The 23,673-nt window shown below is 38.3% G+C and overlaps 3 protein-coding genes across 10 annotated transcripts; all 3 read right to left on the reverse strand.

Annotated features, from left to right (window-relative positions):
- fam76b (family with sequence similarity 76 member B) lies at positions 1-5,412 on the reverse strand. Of its 4 annotated transcripts, none has more exons than XM_004076480.5 (11): positions 5,071-5,412; positions 4,860-4,970; positions 4,052-4,116; positions 3,861-3,915; positions 3,533-3,688; positions 3,249-3,445; positions 2,266-2,316; positions 2,096-2,173; positions 1,807-1,942; positions 1,606-1,707; positions 1-1,152 (listed from the first exon to the last, which is right to left on the reverse strand). In XM_004076480.5, exons 2-11 carry the CDS (start codon positions 4,950-4,952, stop codon positions 1,063-1,065), a joined length of 1,023 nt encoding a protein of 340 aa, XP_004076528.1. In that variant the 5' UTR covers positions 4,953-4,970; positions 5,071-5,412; the 3' UTR covers positions 1-1,062. The 4 variants fall into 4 exon arrangements, with proteins under 4 accessions (XP_004076528.1, XP_078787384.1, XP_011481910.1 ...); XM_078931258.1 differs by having other exon boundaries at positions 1,807-1,939; positions 5,071-5,370; XM_011483608.4 differs by having other exon boundaries at positions 1,807-1,939; positions 4,860-5,121.
- A 3,296-nt stretch (positions 5,413-8,708) lies between these two features.
- On the reverse strand, positions 8,709-16,436 carry mtmr2 (myotubularin related protein 2). The gene is made up of 16 exons (XM_004076481.5): positions 16,157-16,436; positions 13,785-13,878; positions 13,657-13,680; positions 13,503-13,569; positions 13,295-13,389; positions 13,129-13,224; positions 12,835-12,936; positions 12,664-12,747; positions 12,435-12,584; positions 12,166-12,354; positions 11,178-11,363; positions 10,891-11,097; positions 10,714-10,806; positions 10,505-10,618; positions 10,187-10,363; positions 8,709-10,100 (listed from the first exon to the last, which is right to left on the reverse strand). Exons 1-16 carry the CDS (start codon positions 16,234-16,236, stop codon positions 9,936-9,938), a joined length of 1,923 nt encoding a protein of 640 aa, XP_004076529.1. The 5' UTR covers positions 16,237-16,436; the 3' UTR covers positions 8,709-9,935.
- Positions 16,437-17,181: 745 nt separating this feature from the next.
- On the reverse strand, positions 17,182-20,709 carry cwc15 (CWC15 spliceosome associated protein). Of its 5 annotated transcripts, none has more exons than XM_004076482.5 (7): positions 20,583-20,709; positions 20,086-20,223; positions 19,169-19,281; positions 18,960-19,060; positions 17,988-18,098; positions 17,636-17,787; positions 17,182-17,536 (listed from the first exon to the last, which is right to left on the reverse strand). In XM_004076482.5, the coding sequence occupies exons 1-7, from the start codon at positions 20,705-20,707 to the stop codon at positions 17,407-17,409; spliced, it is 870 nt and encodes a 289-aa protein (XP_004076530.2). In that variant the 5' UTR covers positions 20,708-20,709; the 3' UTR covers positions 17,182-17,406. The 5 variants fall into 5 exon arrangements, with proteins under 5 accessions (XP_004076530.2, XP_011481911.1, XP_078787385.1 ...); XM_011483609.4 differs by having other exon boundaries at positions 20,086-20,226; positions 20,583-20,654; XM_078931259.1 differs by lacking the exon at positions 20,583-20,709 and adding an exon at positions 20,346-20,548.
- Between the last annotated feature and the right edge of the window lie 2,964 nt (positions 20,710-23,673).

Here is a 23,673-nt window from a genome sequence, read left to right on the forward strand (position 1 = left end):
TTCAGCCAGTTCAATTTAATAAGGTTTTAAACACTTGAAATTGGAAAAAAGTACAAAAGTGATTCTGACAACAGTATGAAACCAGCTCAGTAATGTAGGGTGAGAGGTGTATTCCTTTAAAAAGCATCTTCTACAGACATGTTTATTTCAACTGGCCTCACCATACACATACTGTACTCACTAAAAATGGATACAAGCAATAGTTTAAATACAATGGCTGACCCCTGCAGTACATTTACAAGTGATTCTTAAAAAACAAAGAAAATAAAACAATTTATAACGGGGAGGAAAGCAGAAGTCTGGCCACAACGCCATCTTTATCTGGCAGTAAAATCATGCAGTTACAATCGTTCCACTGAAGAGAAACGGAAAAGCACAACAGCTGTCTCACAGAGAGAGAGAGACAGCAGCCAAGAGGCATCCATACAAACAGCTGTTCGGAGTGCTTATTGGTTGTTTTCTGAAAGACACTGAGTTGTCCACAAATCAGCTCAGTGGTAACCCGTCCTGCATTTGCATACATTGTAAAGTTGCACATTGTCTCTAATCAAGAGACCTTGAGTTCTGCATTACCTTAGAAAAATAGAACTTGATATTGAAGAAAACCCAAAAATATGAGATATTCTCTGTATTTTGTGAAGGGGGGAAAAAAAGCTAAGAAATGCAGCTGAATAAATAAATGTGATATCGATAAAAAATTAAGTGGATACATTGTGAAACCGGAATGCCATCCACACAAGCAACCCATGCTTTTTCCGTTTATGGCCTGGCAGTGTTAGAAATGACGTGTCCATAATCCATGATATCAAAGTCCCATCGTTTTTTTCCTGAGGGAAAGTCGTCCAAAAAAATATATCTAAAATATTTCAACATTTAAAAGAACAAAAAAGGGTTTGTTCAATTTAAAAACAGACCTCTGGTCATGTTAAAACCTGGTACTTTTGGTTTGACCAATCAGTAAGTAACCAATAGTAATGGAAATGAGGAAACACAGGAGGGAGACTTTCACAGTGTCACAAAAATGAAGCCGCTCTGCCTTGTTGCTCTCTGGCCAGCCTATTGTTAGGGCACCAGCAGCGAACTTCCTGCCCGGTCAAACTTTTTGCCCTTTGAAAGGGCGGCCACTTGTTTCATCAGCTCCCTGTTCTTGCCCTGTTGAAGCAAAGACAAACAATGAAGTTCGAAGAATCCTTCTCACCCTCCTTTCATGACAGTGGAACATTCCAAATCTTGGCAAAAGCTCAACTTTTACCGCTTTCTTAGGTGCCCATTATAAGCGCATCATAAAAGGCAAAACCTGAACAGTCTAGATGGAGACATGGAAATGTTTATCGTAAAGAAAGTTTCTCACAATGGTCTTTATCTGACATTACAGGGTTTTTATTTCCTGTAAAAGACCGGAAACACATCTACACTGGAAAAACTTAATGATGAATGATTATTGGACTAAATTCTTAACTACAATCCAACTAAAATACATGTATTCTTTGTCTTACATCATAAATGAATGTTTAATCAAATTGTATTGCACTTGTGTGTCAAATTTGAACGGAGTCAGTAGAAGTAGGTGATATTGAGCCCCTCTTTTGTGACAAACACATTTACCTGTTGTTGCTCCATGGCCTCTTTGTGTGCCTTCTCCATTTGGTTCATCTTGACTCTCATGTTTGACTCTTGATATTGAAAGTCTGCTTTTAGCTCTGTGAGCTGGAGGAGAGTTTGATCGTTTAGTCAACATGTCAGACCATAACCTTAAATGAATTTGTGGTGTAACAGCTTTGGCCCAGGAAGAGACGGAGAATCCACCTTTCTGTCTTTCTCCAGAATAGTTTGATCCCTTTGCTGCAGAAGCCTCTTCAGAGACATCACTTCCTCTTTCAGCTGGCTGATGAGAATAAAGTTGTCTGTTCCTCCAGAATCCATTGACTGGGTAATGGAACTACTGATGAGGAGAAAAAAAAAACAACAAAGCGTGGAGTTAAATTGTTTATTTTCATTTTTTTATGTAGGTTTTTTGAAAAAATTTGTCATTTTTAACCACAAATGTAAACAAAGCTAAACTTAATATACTCAACAAATTCAGCTCATGCTGTACCTGTCCCCATTAGATGGCTTCATCTCCAATTTTGGTTTCTTCTTTGGAGTCTCCTTCTGGATTGAAGACGATTTATGGCTGCCAAGCAAATAAAGATGGGAAGTGAACAGTTACGACACTGAAAAGTTAACACAAAACCTGTCAGTTCCTGTGTGCAATTCAGATGCTACCTTTGCTTCCACAGTCCCGGCTCCTGCTCAGGACTCAAGCTCCCACTTAACCTGTGGAGGGAAGAAAAAGGGAAATGAATGTGATGCTTGAGGCGACACACTTATTATGCTACATTCAAACCGGGCTCGAAAACATGTGTTCAAGTGACTGAATACAATGAAAAGTCTATGTAAACTTAAGTATATGTATGTTTCAGGTTCTTGCGTTCAAAACTCTCGTGTTCACGCATTACTACGCAAGATCTTGGGGTCTAGAAACAAAACCTGCAGCCATTGAACGCATGTTAAAGTTAAACCAGTTGAACTTTGACCAATCAAGTACTCAAATTTGGTAGAGAAGTATGGGTAGTGTGCTCTTCAAAGGAGACTCCTTTGAAAATAATAATTGCAGTTTATGCCCAGCAAGAATTCTATGTCACCAAGTCTTTCATTTGTCAGAATAGAGCTGTGGGGAAAAAAAAAGGCTGGGGCCAGATTCATGAGATTTGCACCTCTTCTACATTTTAAACCGAGCCTCTTCCTGCGGTGAGTACATGTGCTAGTATCAGGCAATGATAGTCCAGTCAGTTTGAACACGATCTGTTCTATAAATTTTAACTTTATCATTAAACCCTACTGTCACTCCTATGAGGGGAACTCTTTAATCAGATTTTAAATATTAGACATTTACCAACCTCAATTATCAGGATTTAATCTCTAATACACTGTTTCCTTTGAAATAGCAGACCATAAAAGCCTCTTTCATCTGTTTAGGTTGTTTAAGCAAAAGTATTGAACTATAGACAGTGACTTTACATTAAACTGTTACATTTGTAAGACTCTCCTTAGTGCTTAAGTAAGAACAAACCACATATATTTTAACTGGACAACTACACTTAAACAGATGTAGATCTGATGTACACGTGTTTTCTTTCTGCAGTGATTAAAACAAAAATCTGTCTCAAAAGCATGACGTTACTTCCAAAAGGGAGAAGAGGACATACTTGTGGTGAGAACTGCTGTGTCTGTGGTGGTGATGAGGTTGGTGGTGGTGGTGGTGGTGATGTGTTCTGGAGTGATGATCTTTCTCGTTCAGGGACGAGGAGTTGGATGAAACGAAGCCCTTCCTCTGCTCCTTGGTTTTCTGCAGGACACGGCGGTATGACAGCGTGCAGAGCCAACAAAGCAGTTTCCCATCAACCTGGAAGACACACAGGAAGTTGTGGAGTAAAACACCTGTGGAAACCGTGCTGCCCCCATCCAGCGTGTTACTCCACAATACTCGTACCTTTCTCCTGCCTTCCTCTTTACGGTCAAAAGCACACTGCTGTTTGCACTGCTCACAGGTCTGTGGAGGTCCATACTTCTTTTCTGAGTTTGTACAACGCTGGCACTTGGTTCCAATGAAAGCTGCAATGATGTTACAGTACTGACAAGGTTTTGGCTGAAAAAACAAAACAAAAATATACATGTCAGGTAGTTCAAACTAAATATATGCCACTATAACTATGGATAGGAGCCAGTTTACTGCTTTTACAAATTTCATGAATAAGAGGTCAGAGTCAGTGGATGTAGCTGGAGTAAAAAGGAGCACCCAAATATAATCACCAACTTACCGTTCCGAATTGTTTGACGTTCTGGGCACATTTCTTGCAGATTGTATTTGTTTTACTGTAACAGAAGAAAAGGCAAAGTCAAATCTAACAATTCATTACAGATAACAATAATAACAAACATTGTATTATACAGGTCTGTGAATAAATTGAAAAAGAGAGGAAGAAAATAGTCAAAAAGAAAAAAGTTTTACCTCTCTTGCTGAAACTCGGATCTGCAGTATGTACACTTAACTATTGGGTGTGCGATGCGACACTCCTGTGGGACCAAAACAAAGAAATTTCAATGCATTCAAGTTTCTCTGTGTCAACTGTCAAAATTACAACTAAAATGCAAATATGATAGGATTGCACAAATGCATTAAAGCAGATTTGGCCACACCTGTAGAAATATATTAACTTAAGCAATGCATGAACAAACAAGTTTAATCTCTTTCCTTCAACAATCCTGCACATTATGACAAAGGAGCATTATGCTCTGTAAACTTTTTATTCCAATAATTGGGACAATCGAAGTATTTTACCTTCTAGGTTATACATGGTATGTCCATGAATTACATAGGGTATAAAGTATTTGCTCATAAGCGGTTTAAAATTCAACTATATAAAACAACGTAACTTTTAAGATTTTCTGTCTGACAAACCAACAGATCCAATCATCAACTGAATAATGCAAAATATGTCAATATCCACCGTGTTAGTTTCTAACACAATAATTACGCTAATGTAAATAAGTAAACAGCAAATAAAGATCAGATCAAAGTAATTACATTTTACATCTAAAAATAAAAGCAAAGTCGTGGCAAACAACGTAAACATGGTTACGGTGTTTACGGTATTAGGGCAGTTTTCCAACTTGTTACATAATATAAGCCTCAGATTGTCCACATCTCCAAGGCCACAGTGATAAACTCCTACAGATACTCATGCAATACAGCCTTTAATCGTTTATTCGTTATGATTGGTAATAATAGTTATCCTTAATAATACATAAGTCCTAACCTTGCACAGCTGCTGGCCCTGCGACAGCTCCTCGAAAGGGTACCGCTGGTTACACTTCGTACAGGCGTACAAAGCCGACGTTGCCATTCTCATCCAACCGAGGCTACTGAACTAAAGAAGATAAGCAAAGTCCAGCAGCAAGTCAGCGGATCAACAGCAGCTTTCTGTTTTCGTCCAAAAATCCTTTTAAAACTAAGAGCTGAGGACGTACAGAGAAACTGGCAGTAAGCGTTAGCCAGCCGTGGCTAGCTTGGGTATGCGATGCAACAGAGAAATAGCTTAGCAGGACGGAACAGGCGAAAAACAATAAACTCCAAAATATTGGTAATCTTCTAAAGGTTTTTCCCTAGCAATGGTATCAGATGGGATGTTAGTAATATTGTCCCAAAGACAACACGGTCAAACTGTCCTTTTCAGTGCGATCTCTGTTGTTTCGCTAAGAAAGAGATTTTCCTTGTGTTTTCCTTCTCTCTTTTTGTATCAACGGCGCAGTCGTCATGTAACCGGAAGTGGCCGCCAGCTCCCGAAGAAGAATGGAAACCTGTCATGACGCAACTTCCGTCCGCTGAATTCGCATTTTGAAATTATCTGGGCCAATCACGTGCCTACAAGAAATCTGTTTTACTATTTTTAAACATCTTTAACGCGTTATCTAAAAAAAGTACAGAATGTCATTATGTACAGAATATATTTCTGTTGTTATGAGTTAGTAAGTTTTTAATATGTCATTACTAATGACAGCCAAACAGACATGGACAAAACTGTTGGAACCTGTTAAGCAAAGAAACACCCACAACCAGTCTGAAATAACATAAAAACTATAATAAGTTTAATAAATAAAAGTTTTGAGACAATCCAACTTTGCATTTAATTGTGTTTAGAGTAATCTTAAAAATGAACGTAACACTCAACATGTTCTCCCTGTACATGCTCGGGTTTTCCTTGGGTGCTCTGGCTTTCTCCTAGAGTCTAAAATAATGCTTCATAGGTTAATTGCTATCTGTGAATTGGCCCTGGGTGTGCATGTCAATGTGTGTTTGTTTTCAGCAGCCCTGATCCAGGGGTTAAGGGGGTTCAGGAGGTGGATGGATGGATGAAGATGATGATTGCTACATTTTGTTAAAGACTTGAGGTCCAAATGTTGACACCATAAAATAATAAAAAAGTACATGACAATCTAAAAAGATAGTGCACTTGAAAAATCACATTTTTTCAGTTACTCAGCTCAAAACGTGAAATGTGTAGATATAGAATTATTACACATTCATGACACATCAGACCAACCAAAACAGGATGTTTTTCAGCACATATGTCAATTCTGAAATATGTTAAACTTTTTGCACTCAACAGTTGGTTGGGCCTCCTTTTGTAAGAATTACTGCAATTATGTGTCATGACACGAAGGTGATTAACCTGTGACACTATGCAGGTGTAATGAAAGCTGGTTTCCTCGATGGTTGTCTTTTAGTCATCTACAACATTGTTGCATCTGGTGTTTCTCCTCTTCCACTTGACAACAGCCTATGGATTTTTGATCAGGTTCTAGTCATGTGAGTCGTATGGGCAATCACGGTGGCACAATGGTCAAGGAACATTGATTCTGTGCCTCTTCTCTCTCTTTCCAGACTCTGGCACTGAATTTCCCAACCAAAATGTCTAAATTTAGTTTAATCTAAATGGACTTTTGATCATCAAAGAACAGTCCTCTTTTTCTACATAATCCAGAAAAGATTTTCTTGCTTTGGTGTGACTTGATGAGTAATGCGACATTTATAGCCCATGTCTAGTATTAGTTTGTGTGATCCATCCATCCATCCATCCATCCATCCATCCATCCATCCATCCATCCATCCATCCATCCATCCATCCATCCATCCATCCATCCATCCATCCATCCATCCATCCATCCATCCATGGATGGATAAACAAAAAACATGAAGAATTATTTGAATCAATGTATAAATAACTTATCAACGCATCAATTAAAGCTGAACCTCATTGTTAAATTTAATTACATTTTTAAACAACTTGACAAAAGAAATCTTGCATTGTAAGTGTTAATGTCTAATTTTTTGAGTTGTGCCTTGTGACAACAAGAAGTACCGTATACTTTTAGGCAAGCAACTTTTTCTAACAACATTCTAAACATCAAAAGATATACGTGGTAGTGTTGGTTTTATTAAATACTTGAATGCAATAATGTGTGAAATTTAAATTGAGCTTTTCTTGCCTGTAATTTAATTTCCAAATTCACATTAGATGTACCCTATAGGGAGAACTGCCTCATATCCCTGGGGGGTATTCCAGAAAGCAGGTTTAGTTAGTTATCACGGTTAGTTTGAGGCTAAGGAAGCGGATAACCTCAGCTTTCGGTTCCAAAAACAGAGGTATGTTTCAGGGTATGCCTAGTTCCCATTGCAACTCATGCACTGAACATAACCTGGTCTGGAGCAGGTTTAGTTGAAGGTTAGTCTGTTTTCAGAGGGGAAGGAGCAGGACGTGTCCATTTGAAGATAATTTAGTGGATGAAGAAGCTCAGATAATACTTTTTCCACCGTGAGAGATAAGACCACATAAGGATGTTGGAAAAAAAAACTTTTACATTGCTTTAACTTAATTTTTTGCTTCAGTTGATATGGTCATTTTTTTGGAGTTCAGTCAACTTAAAAATAACACATAGTTTTCAGACATTATTTTACTTTCATTCAAATTAATTCAATTAAGTAGGTGTAACCAATCGGGTCTAACTTTGGTGCTGCTGTTAGATCGGCAGCGCAAGGAATTGTGGGATACCATTCCATTTGCCTGTCTGGACGGATTTTGGTACAAGTGTAGGTTTTTGTCTAAATAAGTTTAGTTGTACCGAGTTATTTTGTCTTATGTTTAATTCTTTCTGCACCATGAGTGATGGGGAGGGAGAGGATAATGAGTTTATATACCACTCATGGTACAGTTACATGGAATAAGAACTGAAGTTACAGAAAGAATCATGACAATTAAGTGAATGGTATATGTTACAAATCTGTACAGCATCATTTATTTTAACTTTACAAAAATGAGGAACTCTGCAGCCTCTAACTTAGACATACGAGATTTCAAGAAGTACAATTAATTAAGATGGCAACACATTTAATTTAATTGGACTAATATGACATTTAGTTAAATATGTAAATTTGAGTTGTATAAACAATTATCGAGTTGGATAGACATAAGAAATTAGGTTGAATAAATTTAACTCAATTACTTGTTACCAACTGAATCAATTCATTTAAGTTTTATAAGTTGTAAATACATCACAATGTAATTGGAAATAAGATCAGAAACTTGTGCGTTTACTCTGTTCGTTATTTTTCTCCAAGCAGAAACTCTTTCCTTTGCTGATGCAGCAGTGTTACTTTTTGATGGGCGTATAATCTTCATACGCCATCATTAAAATCTCAGACTCCGTCTCACTGAAGTATAGCGCTCTATTTTTTTTCTTCACGCGTTTCCATGGTGACTCGACATGTCGGTGATCCATTGATAATGCCTTTATGTGCTTGCCGTGCACGTGCATTAACCCAGGGTTACCAAGTCGAGCGTAATTACGCCAACTCATATCCGGTCTTTTGGAAACGACATACCCAGAGTAAGCAAGTTCAGGCGGATATTAGCAAGAGTTCAGGGTTAAAGTCAGGGTAGTTTAATCGTGCTTCCTGGAATACCCCCCAGATGTGGCAATTGGTGATTACAATACCAAACAGCTTAAAGGGAGATTCAATGACACCCATTTGCAAAGTATACATTTATTACAAAAGCAGAGGAAGAAACAGACCATTACTGGCCACATACCAATTAAAAGTCAAAGTGTATAAATATGACCAGCTTTATTGAGAAAATTAGTAGTGTATTGAGGCAGTGCTACAAACAGCATATTTTAAACTTCATCTTTGTTATTGTTTTTCCGAAAAGGCACTCTATTACAGCAAAATTATTAACATACTTAGACAATCAGTGATCTGGGTTGGTTTGAAAAAAAACAAAACAACAAAAAACAACAACATAAAAACAGTAACAGTTCAATCCCAGAAGGAAGGAATAGTGTTCAATCATAAACAAACCAAACAATCACTTCTATTGGCTTAAATATTAAACAACATTTTAATAAAGTGGAGAAGCTAAAGGCTAACAGTGCTCTTATTTAAGAGTCAACCAAACTTGACGTTTCTGTTGCCTCCAGTCATTCAGCAAAGGCACACAATTATTGGAATTGATAAACATTGCAATAGTAGCTGTTCTGCATATAAACATGTCAAGTGAATAACTTGGCGCACATTGCATATTCCTAATAGCTTTTTAGGCTTGCATGAAGACTTCTACAATTCTGATGAGATGAAAATCAGAATGGTTTAGAGATAGAAACACAGAAAACAGTAATAAATAAGGTTAGCTATTTAAAAAAAAAAAGTTAGAAAAGGGAAATCATTTAAAATGAAAGGAATGTCACACAGAACCCATTATGTAGAGGCAGGTCACAATATAGGATAAAGTTGTGAAGACATGGCCTCATCTATTGCTATTTTTAATAGAGGAAAAAAGACAGAGACATTTATGGTAAACATTAATATATGACAAAAAGAATAATTTGCTTGGAAAAAGCACAAGTGTTTCTCAGATTTGCATAATTATGTTTACTAGTAGTATTTTAGCTGATGTTTTTCAGACAAATAAGAGAGTGGAATGAGTGATTCTATGTCGCATTAAATCTGGATTATATATATTTAAAAACCACTGATAGTGAATTAGCTCTTTTATGCTACACAGCCCTTATATATTCTGGTTAAATATCCTTTTGCTTTGGATGTAGTGTAGTGTGGCCTTTGTCCAGTGTGCTCTGACACACATTGGAAATGCCAACATAAATCTCTGCTCATTTGGACTTTTTGTGTCATGTTTCAGTTCTGGTTGTCACTTAAAGAGGCAGTTTGGCTCACAGGCCTTTAATGGCTCCCAGTGTAGCCTTGATGATTACTCTTGTTTGGCCCTTCCAACACGGAGTAAACTCAGACTCTGTGACGATCACGTGATCAAGGTGCATCAAACAAAGGTTTGCACTGGAGTGACAGAGCGTGTTGGAGAGCTCGGGCGCTCGGAGGAGGAAGAAGCGGAGCGGTTTGCTGCCTCGCGTTTCAACTCGTCGACTCTTTTCTGGAGTTCGGCACGCTTCGCCAGCAGCTCCTTGTAACGCTGGTGAAGCGGTTCCTTAAAGAGAAGGGAAACATGGAAGTGCTCTGCGCCACAGATGGATTCTTAATAAATAAAAAGTCAGGTTAAATTTGACTACATACCTGGGGTCTCATGCGGGGGTTCCAGCGGATGTAATAACTGACCCAAAGCTCCAGATGGTGTAAGCTGACAACAGGAAACAGTACATGGTTGGAGTAGTTCACATAAAAAGGATTGGTAAATTCCTCCAGTTGGCTGTTGATGTAGGACCACAGTGAGACTGTTTTTTTGGGAACTTCCTGCAGAGTAGAGGGGAAGATGTGTTTTTAAACAATTTTATGCAACATTTATGGTTAATTCTTTTAAGACCTGACCAACCAAAATCTCAGAATACTAATTCTAAAAACCATAAAAAGCTGAAAGATGCAAAAAAGCCTTACTTCCTTCAACCTTTGCTGCTCACAGTTGCACAGGAATGTCCCAAAAAGGCAGGAGAACAAGTGTTCCAGGATGGTTATCAGGAAGTATTCGTTAAACTCAAAAGCTGAAGGAAACTTCAACAAAACAAACCAAAAAACAAACAAACTGTTAAATGACTATACAATATTAGTCTTTTTCTTGTTCTAAATATGAACTAATTGTGACTTACCTGGCGAGTCAATTGCCAGACACAGTCAACGAACTGAACAAAAACAGGAGACCGTTCTGCATCTGTGTAGTTTTTATCTCCATGACCGATACGCTGGAGGAGTCAGGAGGACAATCAGTACATCTAAATGTTCACTTCATGCTAGACAGGCCTTCACAAAACAAAAAGACCATTTACTTGCTGGAAGCGATGACCGAAACTCAGCCACTCTTTCTCAATCAGAATTTCAAAGCCCCGAATGGTGCGGTAGTACCCATCTAGCATGAGCATGGCTAAAGAGGTGAGCTGAGTCGTGCGGTCCCAGCCGTCGCTACAGTGCACCACTACGGACGTTTTCCCAGACTCCACCTTGTCTGCGATCCTCAAAGCTCCCGCCAGGATCAACTATGGACACACAGCAATGGATGCAGATCACACAGCTGGGAGTGGGAACTGACTCATCACTACTTTGACCTCATTCTCACCTTGATGTGCTCCAGCCAGTGAGTGGACTCCAAATTTGAAAGCCAATGGGCGTCATCGATGTTGGGGTAGATCGCTTCCTTCACCTTCCGGAGAGACTCCCTCATCACATGGATGTTATGAATGTCCAAGAACACCAGCTCAGCATTCTGATACGCATCCTCACTTTCAACTCCACCCCCTTTCATCTGCAACAAACGAGAGGAGGACAGTTGAGCACAGCTGTGAACATTTCCTGATATAACAGGGTTTGAACCATGAAACCATGCATCCTCTCTGTTGTGCACTTCCCATTATCACCATCAACGGAAGAAGAATTTTCTTTCTCTCGTCTAGTTTCCCAAAAGAGTTAATCTGCTTCTGTAGTTGCTGCTGCACTGACCACATGGAGGTTTTTGAAAATATTAATAACCAACTAGTTCATGTATTTAAACAAAACTGAACTGATATTCTTAATAACGTTTTTAGAGTTTATACAAGCCAATCAATAATGCTGTTTATTTAGTATTGGGACAAAAATACATTGAATTAGGAGACATAGGACTGAACGTTTTGTCACAATGACAAATAAAAATGTGTATTTGCACTAAAAACTGTGGTTTCTAGCTAAGCTACCTGAATGAAATCTGTGGAAATTTTGACATTCATATTTTTTTTTCATTCATCTTCTACCGTTTTGTCCCTTATGGGGTCACGGGGCTGCTGGAGCCTAAATTGGCCACTTATGCGCGAAGGAAGAGGACAACCCTCAACAAATTATAATTAAACCCTCAACAAATTATAATTAATAAGAGCACAATGAACATGGTTAGGAATTTTAGAACATTTATGGAATTTGTCACCAAAATGTTTTGACTTTTTTTTTTTACAGTTAATCTTGATAACAAAAAACAGGACTTGTTAGGTACATGGTATGTTTCCATTGCTCCCTTAGTTATGTCTGCTTAGACATCGGTCATTTATAAAAACCTAATAAATTAACAAACTAACCTTGTTGGCCAATGCGCTGACGTTTGGCCGAGCATCAAAAATGAAGAGTTTATGGGACTGAGCATTGGCATCCATGATGGCCTGGAGGTACTTCTCATCTTCTTTGCAGCGTTTCCCATTCACCCCGGCCATTGGCTGACTGCAGCGGGTCACCGTAGCTTGACTCTCAGGATGAATCCACGACAACACCTGCACACAGTGAAAGACAGCTTCACACTAAAACGAGCAAAACAATCCAGAAGAGCTGAGGGTGTGAAGCACTTCCTCACAGGTATTCTCCCTTTTCCTCTGAAGGCAGCCACTTTCTTCAGCTCATCATCAGGTATGTTGACTGGCACCACCAGAGATGCAGGGTAGGTATCACAGAGCTCGTAGTGGTCGTTGATTTTTGTTATCCTCCAGCTTTCGTTTGGTATGCCCTTGATGCAGCAAAGACCAGAATGTGATGACACACATCTCACTAAACCTTTATCAAATGATCTGGTCACCAGGAATTACCTGTCTTTTGTACTCTGCGAGGGCGTCATACACTTTCCATCCGTTTTCCGGAAACACTTGTTGGTAGTGAAAAGCAAAGAGTTGCTGTCGACAGTGGAAGGAAGCTGAATTAGTTAAAGGCAGATCTCAGTGCCTCATGAAGCATGCAGCGTAGTAACAAAGAGCTCTCACCAGGCCGTTGGAAACAGGAAAAGCAAATTTTGTCATCACTTCAAAAATGGACTTCTTGGTTTCCTCTGGGTATTTTTGTAAAAATCGGAGATTACGCGTATCCTGCAGAAAAATAGTGCCCAGGTTCATGGACAAATTTGGGTTAAAATATTTTTCTGAAATCTCAGGCAAGTTGAAAACACAGTAAAAAAAAAAGTTAATAAGCAAATTTACTACTGAAAGTGATCTTTTCCCAACTAATATTGAATAAAAAACATATACAGTTCCTGCAGCTCATTTCTACAGTTCACTAACCTTGCAGATGATGTCATAGGACACATCACGGTGAGTTCGATAAATTTCCACACGCCTCACCACTCCGAGGGGCATATCCAACATAAAGGTTGGCTCCTGGGAAGGAGCGTGACAAAGGTAAGACCACAAAACTGGAAGCATTTTCTCTCAGTTTTACAGCACATACTCTCTCTGTGGATTTGAAGAAGAGTCTGTAGTTGGTGAGCATCACTGTTCCCCGCAGTGGACCAGCGAAAGGGCAGAGGTAGGTCGCATCTTGAGCTGTAGAAATGATCATCAATCGGAAATAGATCCTTTATTTTTGCAAATAAACTCAAATTTTCTTACAGTAGTTTAAAAAAAGCCCACATATTAAAACAGTGATTAAAGCTTACCTTTTTCTTGCTCAGTTTCGTTCGGAAGCACTTGTGGTTCCTCTTTGTCTGGGTTTCTAAGAATAGCCTATAAAGAAAGGAACAAGTTTGACACTTACGCAGACTCAAGAGCAACTCAATCATAAATGTACGTAGAATTTCAAATTGGACTTACCTTGGCAGTTGATTTAGGTCTGACCTTAAGGATGTAAAAAAAGCAGAAAGTTATATTTCAGTTCTACGGTCTTTTTTTTTAAATTATTATTCTAGAGGGCAAATAGTAGTGCAGTGCAGTCTACTAACCCTGAGCTCTGGAGAAAACTCTGTGGAGGTGGACACAGAGTCAGAAGACAAAGCAAGAGGTTTGGCCTGGGAAGACCGGTCAGATGTGGAAGTGCTGGAAAAGACAGAATCACTGGAATTATGGATTCAATGAAACAAAACAACCAATACTTTTTAAAAAATACCTAATCCTTGATTAAACACTATTTAACTGTAGCAGTTTAATGGGAAAAGTGACGTCAGTCGAAACTCTATTTACCAACTGGAACCTGCTCAATCAACAAACTTAAGGGTCACATTTTAGTTCAACTTAAGCCACATTACTTTTTAAAAATCATTTCTTAAAGGCCAGTCTCTCATCATTTTATACACACTTGCTTAAATCTATAAATATTCATGTCGGCATGTGGATACGATATATCAATTAAAAGAAGTGGCAAAGCTGTGACCAGGTTAAAAAAATACTTGAAAAAAATTGCTTTAATTTGGTTGCACCTGCCTAATAAATAAATAAACAAATAACAGGTTTCGTTAACATCAAAGGGTTTCAGCTGATCGTTGGGAGGTTAATGTTAGAACCTCAGTTTAGGGTAAAGAAATTCAAACTTTAGTTGCTCAGATATTATCTTGGAGTGTTCTTACTTTAACATTTTATAATTAAATAATTAGCTTTTTTTTTTGGATGACTCTGGTGACATGCCTGCTACTCCTTTCCGGACTTTTTCCCACCATTCCCGGGTCTTAAGTGGTCTGTGGTGAATCATTTACAACATACATGCACCTAGAGAAGTGACCGGAGATTGCAGGAGTGGCTGAGGTTCTTCAGAGTTTTCAGGACGCTAAAGAGTTTGTTTTTTTATTATGCTGCAGTTGCATCTGCTCTCTTCTATGAAGTAAGCTGCTGGATGTTGACAGGAACCGGAAGAGGATCAACAAACTAGAGCGGAGAAACGGCTTCATTCTGGGATGTCCCTGAGATTCTGAGACTGTATTGGGTGAGAGGAGGACCCAACAAAAACTGGAATCCATCATGGACAATCCTCCTCATCCGCTGCGTGAGACCGTGGATGAGGAGCTCCTTCAGTCAGAGACTAACACCTCACAGCAGGAAGGAGCGCTTTCCCAGATCTTTCTGCCTGCTAGATATTAGTCTCAAATGCTGCATTAACATTATTTATTGCTGTTATTGCTTTATTAAGAATAAACAGTCATGTACTATCTGCTGTTTTTAATAAAGCTATGGTCACTAGCTATGGTAGCTATGGCTTGATTAAAAGTAAACATCTGGTTTCTTATATGGTTTTTGATTAGTAAACTGAAATTTTGTTGCAGGGTTTTTCTTGTTTCTTTTATTTTGACAAAATGTTATGTTTTTAGTTTTATTTTGAAAGGTTGGCTAAAATGTTCAGCGTTCTTGGTTTAGTCATAGTTCTGTTTAACTGGTTAGTGCACAAGTAATGATCATATTGTCTAGATCTGGTGGTGAAACTAAGCTACAGTACAGAAAGAAAATTGGCCTTTAAATGGGCTAATTTTCCAAACGGTTTAATTATATTTGAATGTTGACATAAAGTTAGATACCTAAGCAGACTGTAGATTGACAGCTATCTATATCTGATTAGAGACTAAACTACAATAATTGTGATCTTTAGTTTATTAAAATAGTTTTTTCCTTGAATATTTTGCCTATTTAAAGGTGATTGGCACTCTTCTTTCTCTTTCGGCTTTTCCCATCAGGGGTCGCCACAGCGAATCATCCTTTTCCACCTCACTCTATCATGGACATCTTCTACCCTAACATTAGCCAACTTCATGTCCTCTGTTAAGACATCCATGTATCTCTCTTTGGCCGTCCTCTTGCCCTCCGGCCAGGCAGCTCCATCTCCAACATCCTTCTACCAATATATCCACTATCCCTCCTCTGAACATGTCCAAACCATCTCAGTCTGGCTTCTCTGACTTTGTCGCTAACACAGGCAACATGAGCCGTCCCTCTGATGTACTCGTTCCTTATCCTGTCTAACCTGGTCACTCCTAAGGAGAACCTCAACATCTTCATCTCCGCTACCTCCAAATCATCTTCTTGTCTCTGTCTCACTGCTACCGTCTCTAACCCATAGAGCAGAGCTGGTGATTGGCACTGATTCATATTATTAGCATTGCTATCTAGCTAGGTGATAATGGAAACTAATGAGCTGCTTAGACTTTAGTGTCAACAGCTGAAACGTCGCACGTTCATGTTGGTATAAAAATAATTAATTCAAAGTTACAAGACTTATTCTAAAGTAAAAGACCAGGTTGTTCCTCAATTCCTGTTGGTGTTGTCTGAAACTTTAGGCTGCTAAACGCAAGTCTAAAATCACTTCTGTCGCCTCAGTGGAGGCTTAGCTTACCTGGACAATGAATCAACACTTGGTTGTCGGGAGGAGGACGGCTTCGAGCCCAGACTCTCGAAGCTGCCGCTCTTCTCCATGTTCTCCTTTGGAGCCCAGAGGAAGCGACTCGGGTCGGTGCTTTCAACTAAATCTGCACTTAAATCTTGACCCAGAATCTCGCAAATTCCTACAAACAAGAATCTGCCATCTTTTCCCAGAAGTCTCCCAATCCAATCCTCCTAAATCAACGTCAAATGCGCCTGTTGGAGGTGGCGCCCCCTGGCGGATCCACAAAAACACAGACTTGGTGGCGGCGTTAACCCTTGTGCTATCTTAGATGACCCCCCCTTCCATTGAGGTGTTCTCCCTACCATGACAAAGGTGGATAAAGGTGGAAAGATTTCATGTAATCCATGGACACCAGTGAAGATCACAAATCATTGAAGAAAAAAGGTTCAGAGCTCTGTCTAGTGGGTCTAGATGACCCCACTCCCAATGTTAAAGTGCCTAGGATAGCACAAGGGTTAAGAACAATTGACTCTAAAATTTCCAATAGAAAAACTGACCACTTTGAGACTTTTAGAGTGTAAAACTTAGCAAATAATCCAACATTTATCTTAATAAGTGGAATTATTTTATTTTTACTATTAAAATATATTCAATTAAACTTCCTTAGTGGGCTTTGATCAATGTCATGTGATTTTAAATGTTGAATTTGGGAGGAAAGTTCGTATTTATCTTTTTTTCTAAGTAAATCATGTAACAATTGAATATCCTGACATTCAATTAACTGTGGGTAACAGTATTTCTGGGGCTTCACATAAAGTGTCAATAGAACTGGTCTGTAACTTCTGGTACCTCGGGGCTCCAAACATCTGAATCTGTCGCCTCACCGGCCATTTCATTTGATGTCTGGATAAAGAAATGTATGTTTTTAAACATTCAATTGGCTAAAAACAAAGATGAAGACTTAACTAAGACTCAGTTGCTTATTTTCATGACCAGAAATAAATAAAAATGTTCAAAAACATCTTCACACAGACTTTGTGATAAGCCAATGTTTATTAAAAAAAAATCAGAAAAGGGAAAGCTGAGTCACATTTGGAATTTGCGTTTAACAACTTCAAAGTTCAGATGATCAAACCCCACATTCAAATATGTACATGGCTTTAACTATCGACTACAAATTCTTTCTCTTTGAATGTAAAGGAATAAAATGTATGATCTAATGGAGCTAATGGTTTTAAACACAACAAACAACCCAAACTTTATTTGACATATTTTTCCATAAATTTCTTGTGGAACTCGGAGCGCAGCGTGTCATTAACGAAGCGTTTCTCCTTCCGGGACTCGTCCACTCCTTTGGCACAGTTCTTGAACACAACATCATCATCCCACCTGGAAAAACATCAGCAGTTTATTTTACAATTTCAACAATCATGTCATGCAGTTATGTCGCCTCTTAGGTGTACAGTTAGAAGTCTTTGTGTGATATACCTTCTCTTCACCCTGAATGTACTCTGGACCAGCTGCTGCTGTTGTTGCTGCTGCTGCTGCTGTTGTTGTTGTCCAGCCAAGTTTATGAGTGGATTTCCGCTTAAGATATTTTCCATTCGAATCCTCTCCTCTTCTGCTTTTTGCTCTCGTTCCTTTAATGGAAAGAGAACAAAAACAATTAGAAAGAACCAAGAAAATATGAGTTACGTAAAATGGAAACAGATTCTATTTCAAGGCTTTGTACATCAAGAATCATATTTTTCCTTGATTATTAAAACATTGTGTTTGAACAAAGTCATGCTGCTGACTGTAAACACAGAGGTACCAAAACAAAATGGATCAAATGTTTTACTTTGCGTTCTTGCTCTTCGGCTCGCTCCTTCTTTATCTTCTCAAGCTCAGCCAACAGAGCTGCAGTGTCGTCATCATCACTATCTTCATCAGAGTTCTCATCCTCGTCATCCTGTGAAGAGGAAGGATTTTAGAGAGGATTAAGGCTGCAATGGCCTCATGCAGCACAACTATGGCAGAATGGTGACAGCCCCCATGCACTGCTGACGTTCTTTTCCACTGTTTAATGACTTTTAAATAAGTTGACATTTTCAGACGTATTCTCAATAAAAGACATTTACAAGAGAGTACATCAGTCTTTATTTGTAGTGTGCACACTTGGACACTTTTAAGTCAGCTACAGTTATCAGTTTAACTAATGCCACCTTGTTGGAGGTACCAGTGCTGGATGTGTTGCTGGTAGCTGTAGATGTGGATGAGGTTCAGCTTCAGGAGCTGTACTGTGGGACCGACCATAAGAGGCAATGCAGGGAGTTTAGCCTTTAAATACACCAGCCTGGCATTTGGAGAGCCCCAGTCTGCTCAATTTTTCCAGAGGAGGAACAACGGTCATATTTAAATCAAGTTTGTTTGCCACACTTTTTAAATTTTGTGTACATTTTTTTTCTTGAATGAAAAAACTAAGTTTTAAGTTTACCCACAATTGTTCTTTTAGGTGGTCTGATCAGCTAAAATTAACCACAAATGAACCATCTGGGATGTTTCAAGTTTAATGTGTCCAAAGCAGAGAAGTTGTACAAAAGAAATTGTTTGTTAAAAGTCAACTTTACAGTGATTTTTCCCCAATTAAGTCAATCCAGGCATTTTATTGCTAATTTTAATATTTACAGTCTTTAAAGAGAAAGTTTTATAGCACTAAAATATCAATATCTATTCAGATCATGTCAAGTGCAACAGCGAGAAAAGGTCTCATCTCCCAGCCGTAGGTGTACTGATGAAATGTTTTCTTTATTATATCAGTGCAGACACTTACATCAGTGAGAGGGTCATCAGCATCAAGGTTAGCAGCTGGAATCTGATCCAACCTGGGCCTCTTTGATGATGATGAAGATGATGAAGAGGATGTAGTGTGTTCTGGAGAGAAAAAAATGTAAAGACTGCATTTACAGAAAAATACATACTTTGCTTGGTTTATACTTGTGTGTCAAAAACAGTAAGTCTAAAATTTTGATAGAGACTAACCTCTTGGTCCCCTCTCTCTGGTCTTCTCACGTGCTGCTACACGCTCCTTCTCCTCCAGTTCCCTACGGAAATCACGGGCACGCACCTCCTCGGGGGCATCCTGAGTGGGCTGTCTAAGGGATCATAGCATTTTCAAGACTAAGTCCCACTACAAACTCCAAAAACCACTCATGAGATAAATAGTAACATGTACAGTTGGGGGAAAAAGTATTTCTCAGTAACATATTTAGCAAATTGTCTAATTTAAAAAGATGAGAGGTCTATGATTCCATCATATACACTACAACTGTGAGAGATTGAATGCATATTAAAAAAAAATATATAGCGAAAATTGTAAAAATATTTTTTGTAGAACTTGCACAATTGGTAAATGCAAACCACCCCTCCTACACACTGTAGCTACAATTTAAACATAACCTGCAGCAAACAAACCATCAAGAATTATCAATACTAAATGATGTACTCCAAATGTACAAAAGCTTTATGGTTATACAATTTAGTTGATAACCATTTTAATACTGAGCAATGACTTATTAGATGCAAGATATTTGTGAGCAAATTATTTAACATTTTCTTAAGGGTCATGGAGAGACACTAAATAGACAAGAAAATGCACACATGCCCCCCCCCCCCCCCCATGTCATAAACTGATTCATGTGATGCTCCAACGTGAGGTTAGCTTAATTGTACCCAACACATTATACATGTAGACATTTAATCAAGTGTAGATTTATGTTCCACTTTTTAATAATTATAGCACAAAAAGACTAATTTAATCAATCCGGTTTGACCATTTCCCAAATAATTCAGATTGAATCTTCGAGAATCTTAACATGATTAAATATGTTTCTTTCAAACAATCGCTTTCTTTTTCAACTGAGCTGTCGCAGCAGAGTTTAATAGGAACTAAAAACCACCTGTATTTGATCTTGGTGTGACCTGGAAGATCTCGGCTGGAATATTGCTTGGACAAGGCACTCAGATCGCCTTCTCCTTTTCCTCTCCCTCCTCTCGCCGGCTCAAACGTTGGTCTTGCTGCGGTAGTCATCCCTAACCTGCTTCAACAACAACACGGTATTTGTCAAACATGAGTACAGTTATTTTCAGTTAGCTACTGTACTTTAAACGCAGAACAAACAAGGTAACATCAGTTGTATATAACAAAACATATACATACATTTATCGATTAAACAGACTTTAATACTTATAAAGGGTATTACTAGCCACCAAATTTGATTATGCTAACACTCAGACAAGACAAAAAACTCATTTTGGGCTCTTTAGAAAACTTATTTGTTTTAAGATTCACTGCACACTAATCAAACGAGATGTATGGCTACATTTATCATATTTATACCGTTTTAACAAAAAAACATCTGTAAAAAAACGTCTTTGACTTGGAAAAAATACTCACGATTCCACTACACGGCTAGCGGAAAGAGGATACCATAGAACGTCACTTCCGGATTGAAATTGCTGTTGCGCATGCGTCAAGAATACGATTCTGTTGGTGCGTTTAAAAAGAATTGGAAAATGCATTACTCATTTCAAATGTAATCTGATATTTATCGTAAAGAAATTACTATATTGTACCAAAGGAGAAAGAATTAGCACAAAAATGCTTTGTTACACCTTTCTTTTTCAAAATGCTGTGGTGATATTCCAGGGTACATGGTTGAATTCTAAAGCATTACAGCCAAAAATGTCTATTACTGATTTCAGCAAACCAACACTCACATTTAAAATGAAAAACATATAAAACCTTTGAGCACTGGTGTAAACAAGGAAGTGTTTACGAGGAGTCATCTTGTCTCTTCTTTTGAAGTAACCGGTAGAATTACTGTAGAAATGTGCGATTAGGGTTTGCAAAACATTTTACGTGGCCACCATGGGGCAATGTGCATCAGGTTCAGTGTCTTCCTGTAGCTTAATTTCTCCACTCAAAGTGAACATTAACATCACAACATGATTTTTAAATATAGTTTATTCCAAATTGAACACATTATTTTTAACTTTATTTAACAGTCTTGATACGTAGATTCTATTAAACATAATTGAAACACTTGTAACAGATGTAAAATTCCTGTCTTTTTCCATTTTAGACCTGATGAGTCTTCATCCTTAGGTTTTGAGATGTTCTTCTCAGATAATATGCCTTCCTCTTTAAAAGGATGTTTCTCTGGATTTGTGCCGTTGGACTCTTTGCTGCCTTTGGCTTTAACTTCAACTACAGAAACACTGGTTTATATTTGTTCAGTGTTTGCTGTTTAAGTTTGATGAGTTTATTTTATTCTTTTCCAAAGATATATCAATACATAATTGTGAAAATACAAATCTAAAACACCTCTTAGGCTCAAAAATACACTCTTAAATGAAAGGGAGAAGAGAGAACATGATTTGCCCCTTTTCCCCTTAATACTGAACAATATTTGGATTGCACCAAACTTGTCCCTCCCCTCCAATGTTTTAAGAAATGTCTGAGAAATGACAAAAGTATTAATCAATTTATAAATAATTTAATGAAAATCAGGCATAACTCTGGAATTTTTGTACAATAATTAACTAGTGAAATGACTGGACAAAGTATTGGTAACTTAAACTTCATATTTTGTTTTCTGTGCCTTTCAATTAGAATTCTGCACCTGTTTGCAGACATTTTACCAACTTTTTGTTAAAAAAAAAAAGCTTCATTTTTAGTGTGTTTGGAATGATTGCTATGCTGGAAGAGCCAGCTATGTTCTGACCTCAGCATGCTTACTCTAACAAATGCAAGAGGTGTTCATACCAGAGTTCCATTTGGATCTAATGACATTCTCCCAATACTCTTCTGGATCAATCAGATGATCTCTGGCAAACTTAAGACGGCCTGGACCCGTGTTCGTTTAAGCGGGGGGATCTTTACCCATGGGGACGTACTTTGTTACTAAAGGTGACCTTTGTTTCTTTTGCCCCAGAAAGTAAGACTGACTGGGTTCCACAAAACGTTTAACAATAGATTTTTTTCCCTTGCATTACATGGTTTCTTTTTGTTTTCTTTGCTGGAAACATAGACTGTAAAAACAGGTCTATAAGACAGTTACAGTCGTAGACTGTGACAGTCTACGGCTGTAACTGTAAAGGCCATGTGACCTGTCCAACGTGAACCCTCTTTTTACCCACCAACCCTGAGTGGATAAAGTGGGTATTGAAAATGAAATGCTGATAAATATGAAACCAAGTAAAATACAGCCCCACTTCTTAAATTAGTAATTCAATGACTTTTTGACACACGTTTGATGGGTTTAAAGCTTAACTGAAGCCCGCTGGATGTTTCTGAAGAGTGGGGTGTCTGAGCATTGTCCATTAAACAAGGCACTGGAAATCATGGGTTTCTCTATGCAAATGTGAGGAGAAGCCCCTGGGTATCTGACAGTGAATATCAAGCAGATTTTGTTTGCCGTTTCATGGAAGACTTCCTGTCGTCTCTATTACATGTTTGAAATTGGAACGTTTTCTAAATGTTTGATGTCACCAAACCGACTACAAAGAAAGCCGCCCACGGCTGAGTAATGTGGGTCGAAGAAAGTTCTAATACAGATCAGTAACACATTATCTTATTTTCGGTACCATCAAGACTAACTTGTAGGACATCTTGATTTGAATTATACTTATAAGGTATTTTTTTTCATGAAAATAATAATGGATTAGATTTATCTGCCTTTTCCAGACGCTCAAAGCGCTCACAGTGTGTCCATTATTCTCTCACTCCTCATTCATACTTGGTGATGGTAAGCTACAGTTGTGGCCACAGCTGCCCTGGGGCAGACTGACAGAGACTGACAGAAAAGATTAGCAAGTGTCTGACTAATTCCTCGGAGATGCACCAAGGCTCAATAATGGGGACCCTTCTCTTTGCATTTTTGGCTGCCTCCCAAGGCCGAATTACTTATCCTTAGAACTTTTACCAATGTCAAGATGATGCGGATTCATACCTCCCTCATCTTTCTGAGTCTCCATCTGACTACTGATAAGCTCAGTTAATCAACTTTCATCTCTCTATCAGCCATCTCTACTTTTGCTCTGTGGCTAGTTTTATTGTCCCACTGTGCTGCAACTGTCTCTCAGATAAATTACTTTCATTTAAATTTTTAAAATCATAAATAGTATCTCCCTTAATTACTTTTTTATGGCTTTTTTTTAACCAGTGATCTACAGCTGCTAGAACATAATAGAACATGCAGATAACTTCATTATTGTGTTTTAAAATTAATTTATAACCCTTTAAAGTACCTACTTGCGAGCATTTTATTTACTTCTTACAAGTTTAATTTATCTCTTGTTGCAGGCTAAAAGAAAGTCAGCAATCAAATTAGTTGTATTTATTTACAAAAATAAAAATGTATCTCACCTCAACAGGTAAGAGCAGAAGCATGCAGGGTTTGATGAGTTTATGCTCCCAGTTGCACTTCTCTCTGGAATGTGGTCTCATACCAACCCACACAAACTCACTCCGGATGCTTCCATTT

Source organism: Oryzias latipes, chromosome 14 (assembly GCF_053564925.1).
Source record: "Oryzias latipes strain Hd-rR chromosome 14, Olatipes_Hd-rR_3.1".
NCBI classification, from domain to species: domain Eukaryota; kingdom Metazoa; phylum Chordata; class Actinopteri; order Beloniformes; family Adrianichthyidae; genus Oryzias; species Oryzias latipes.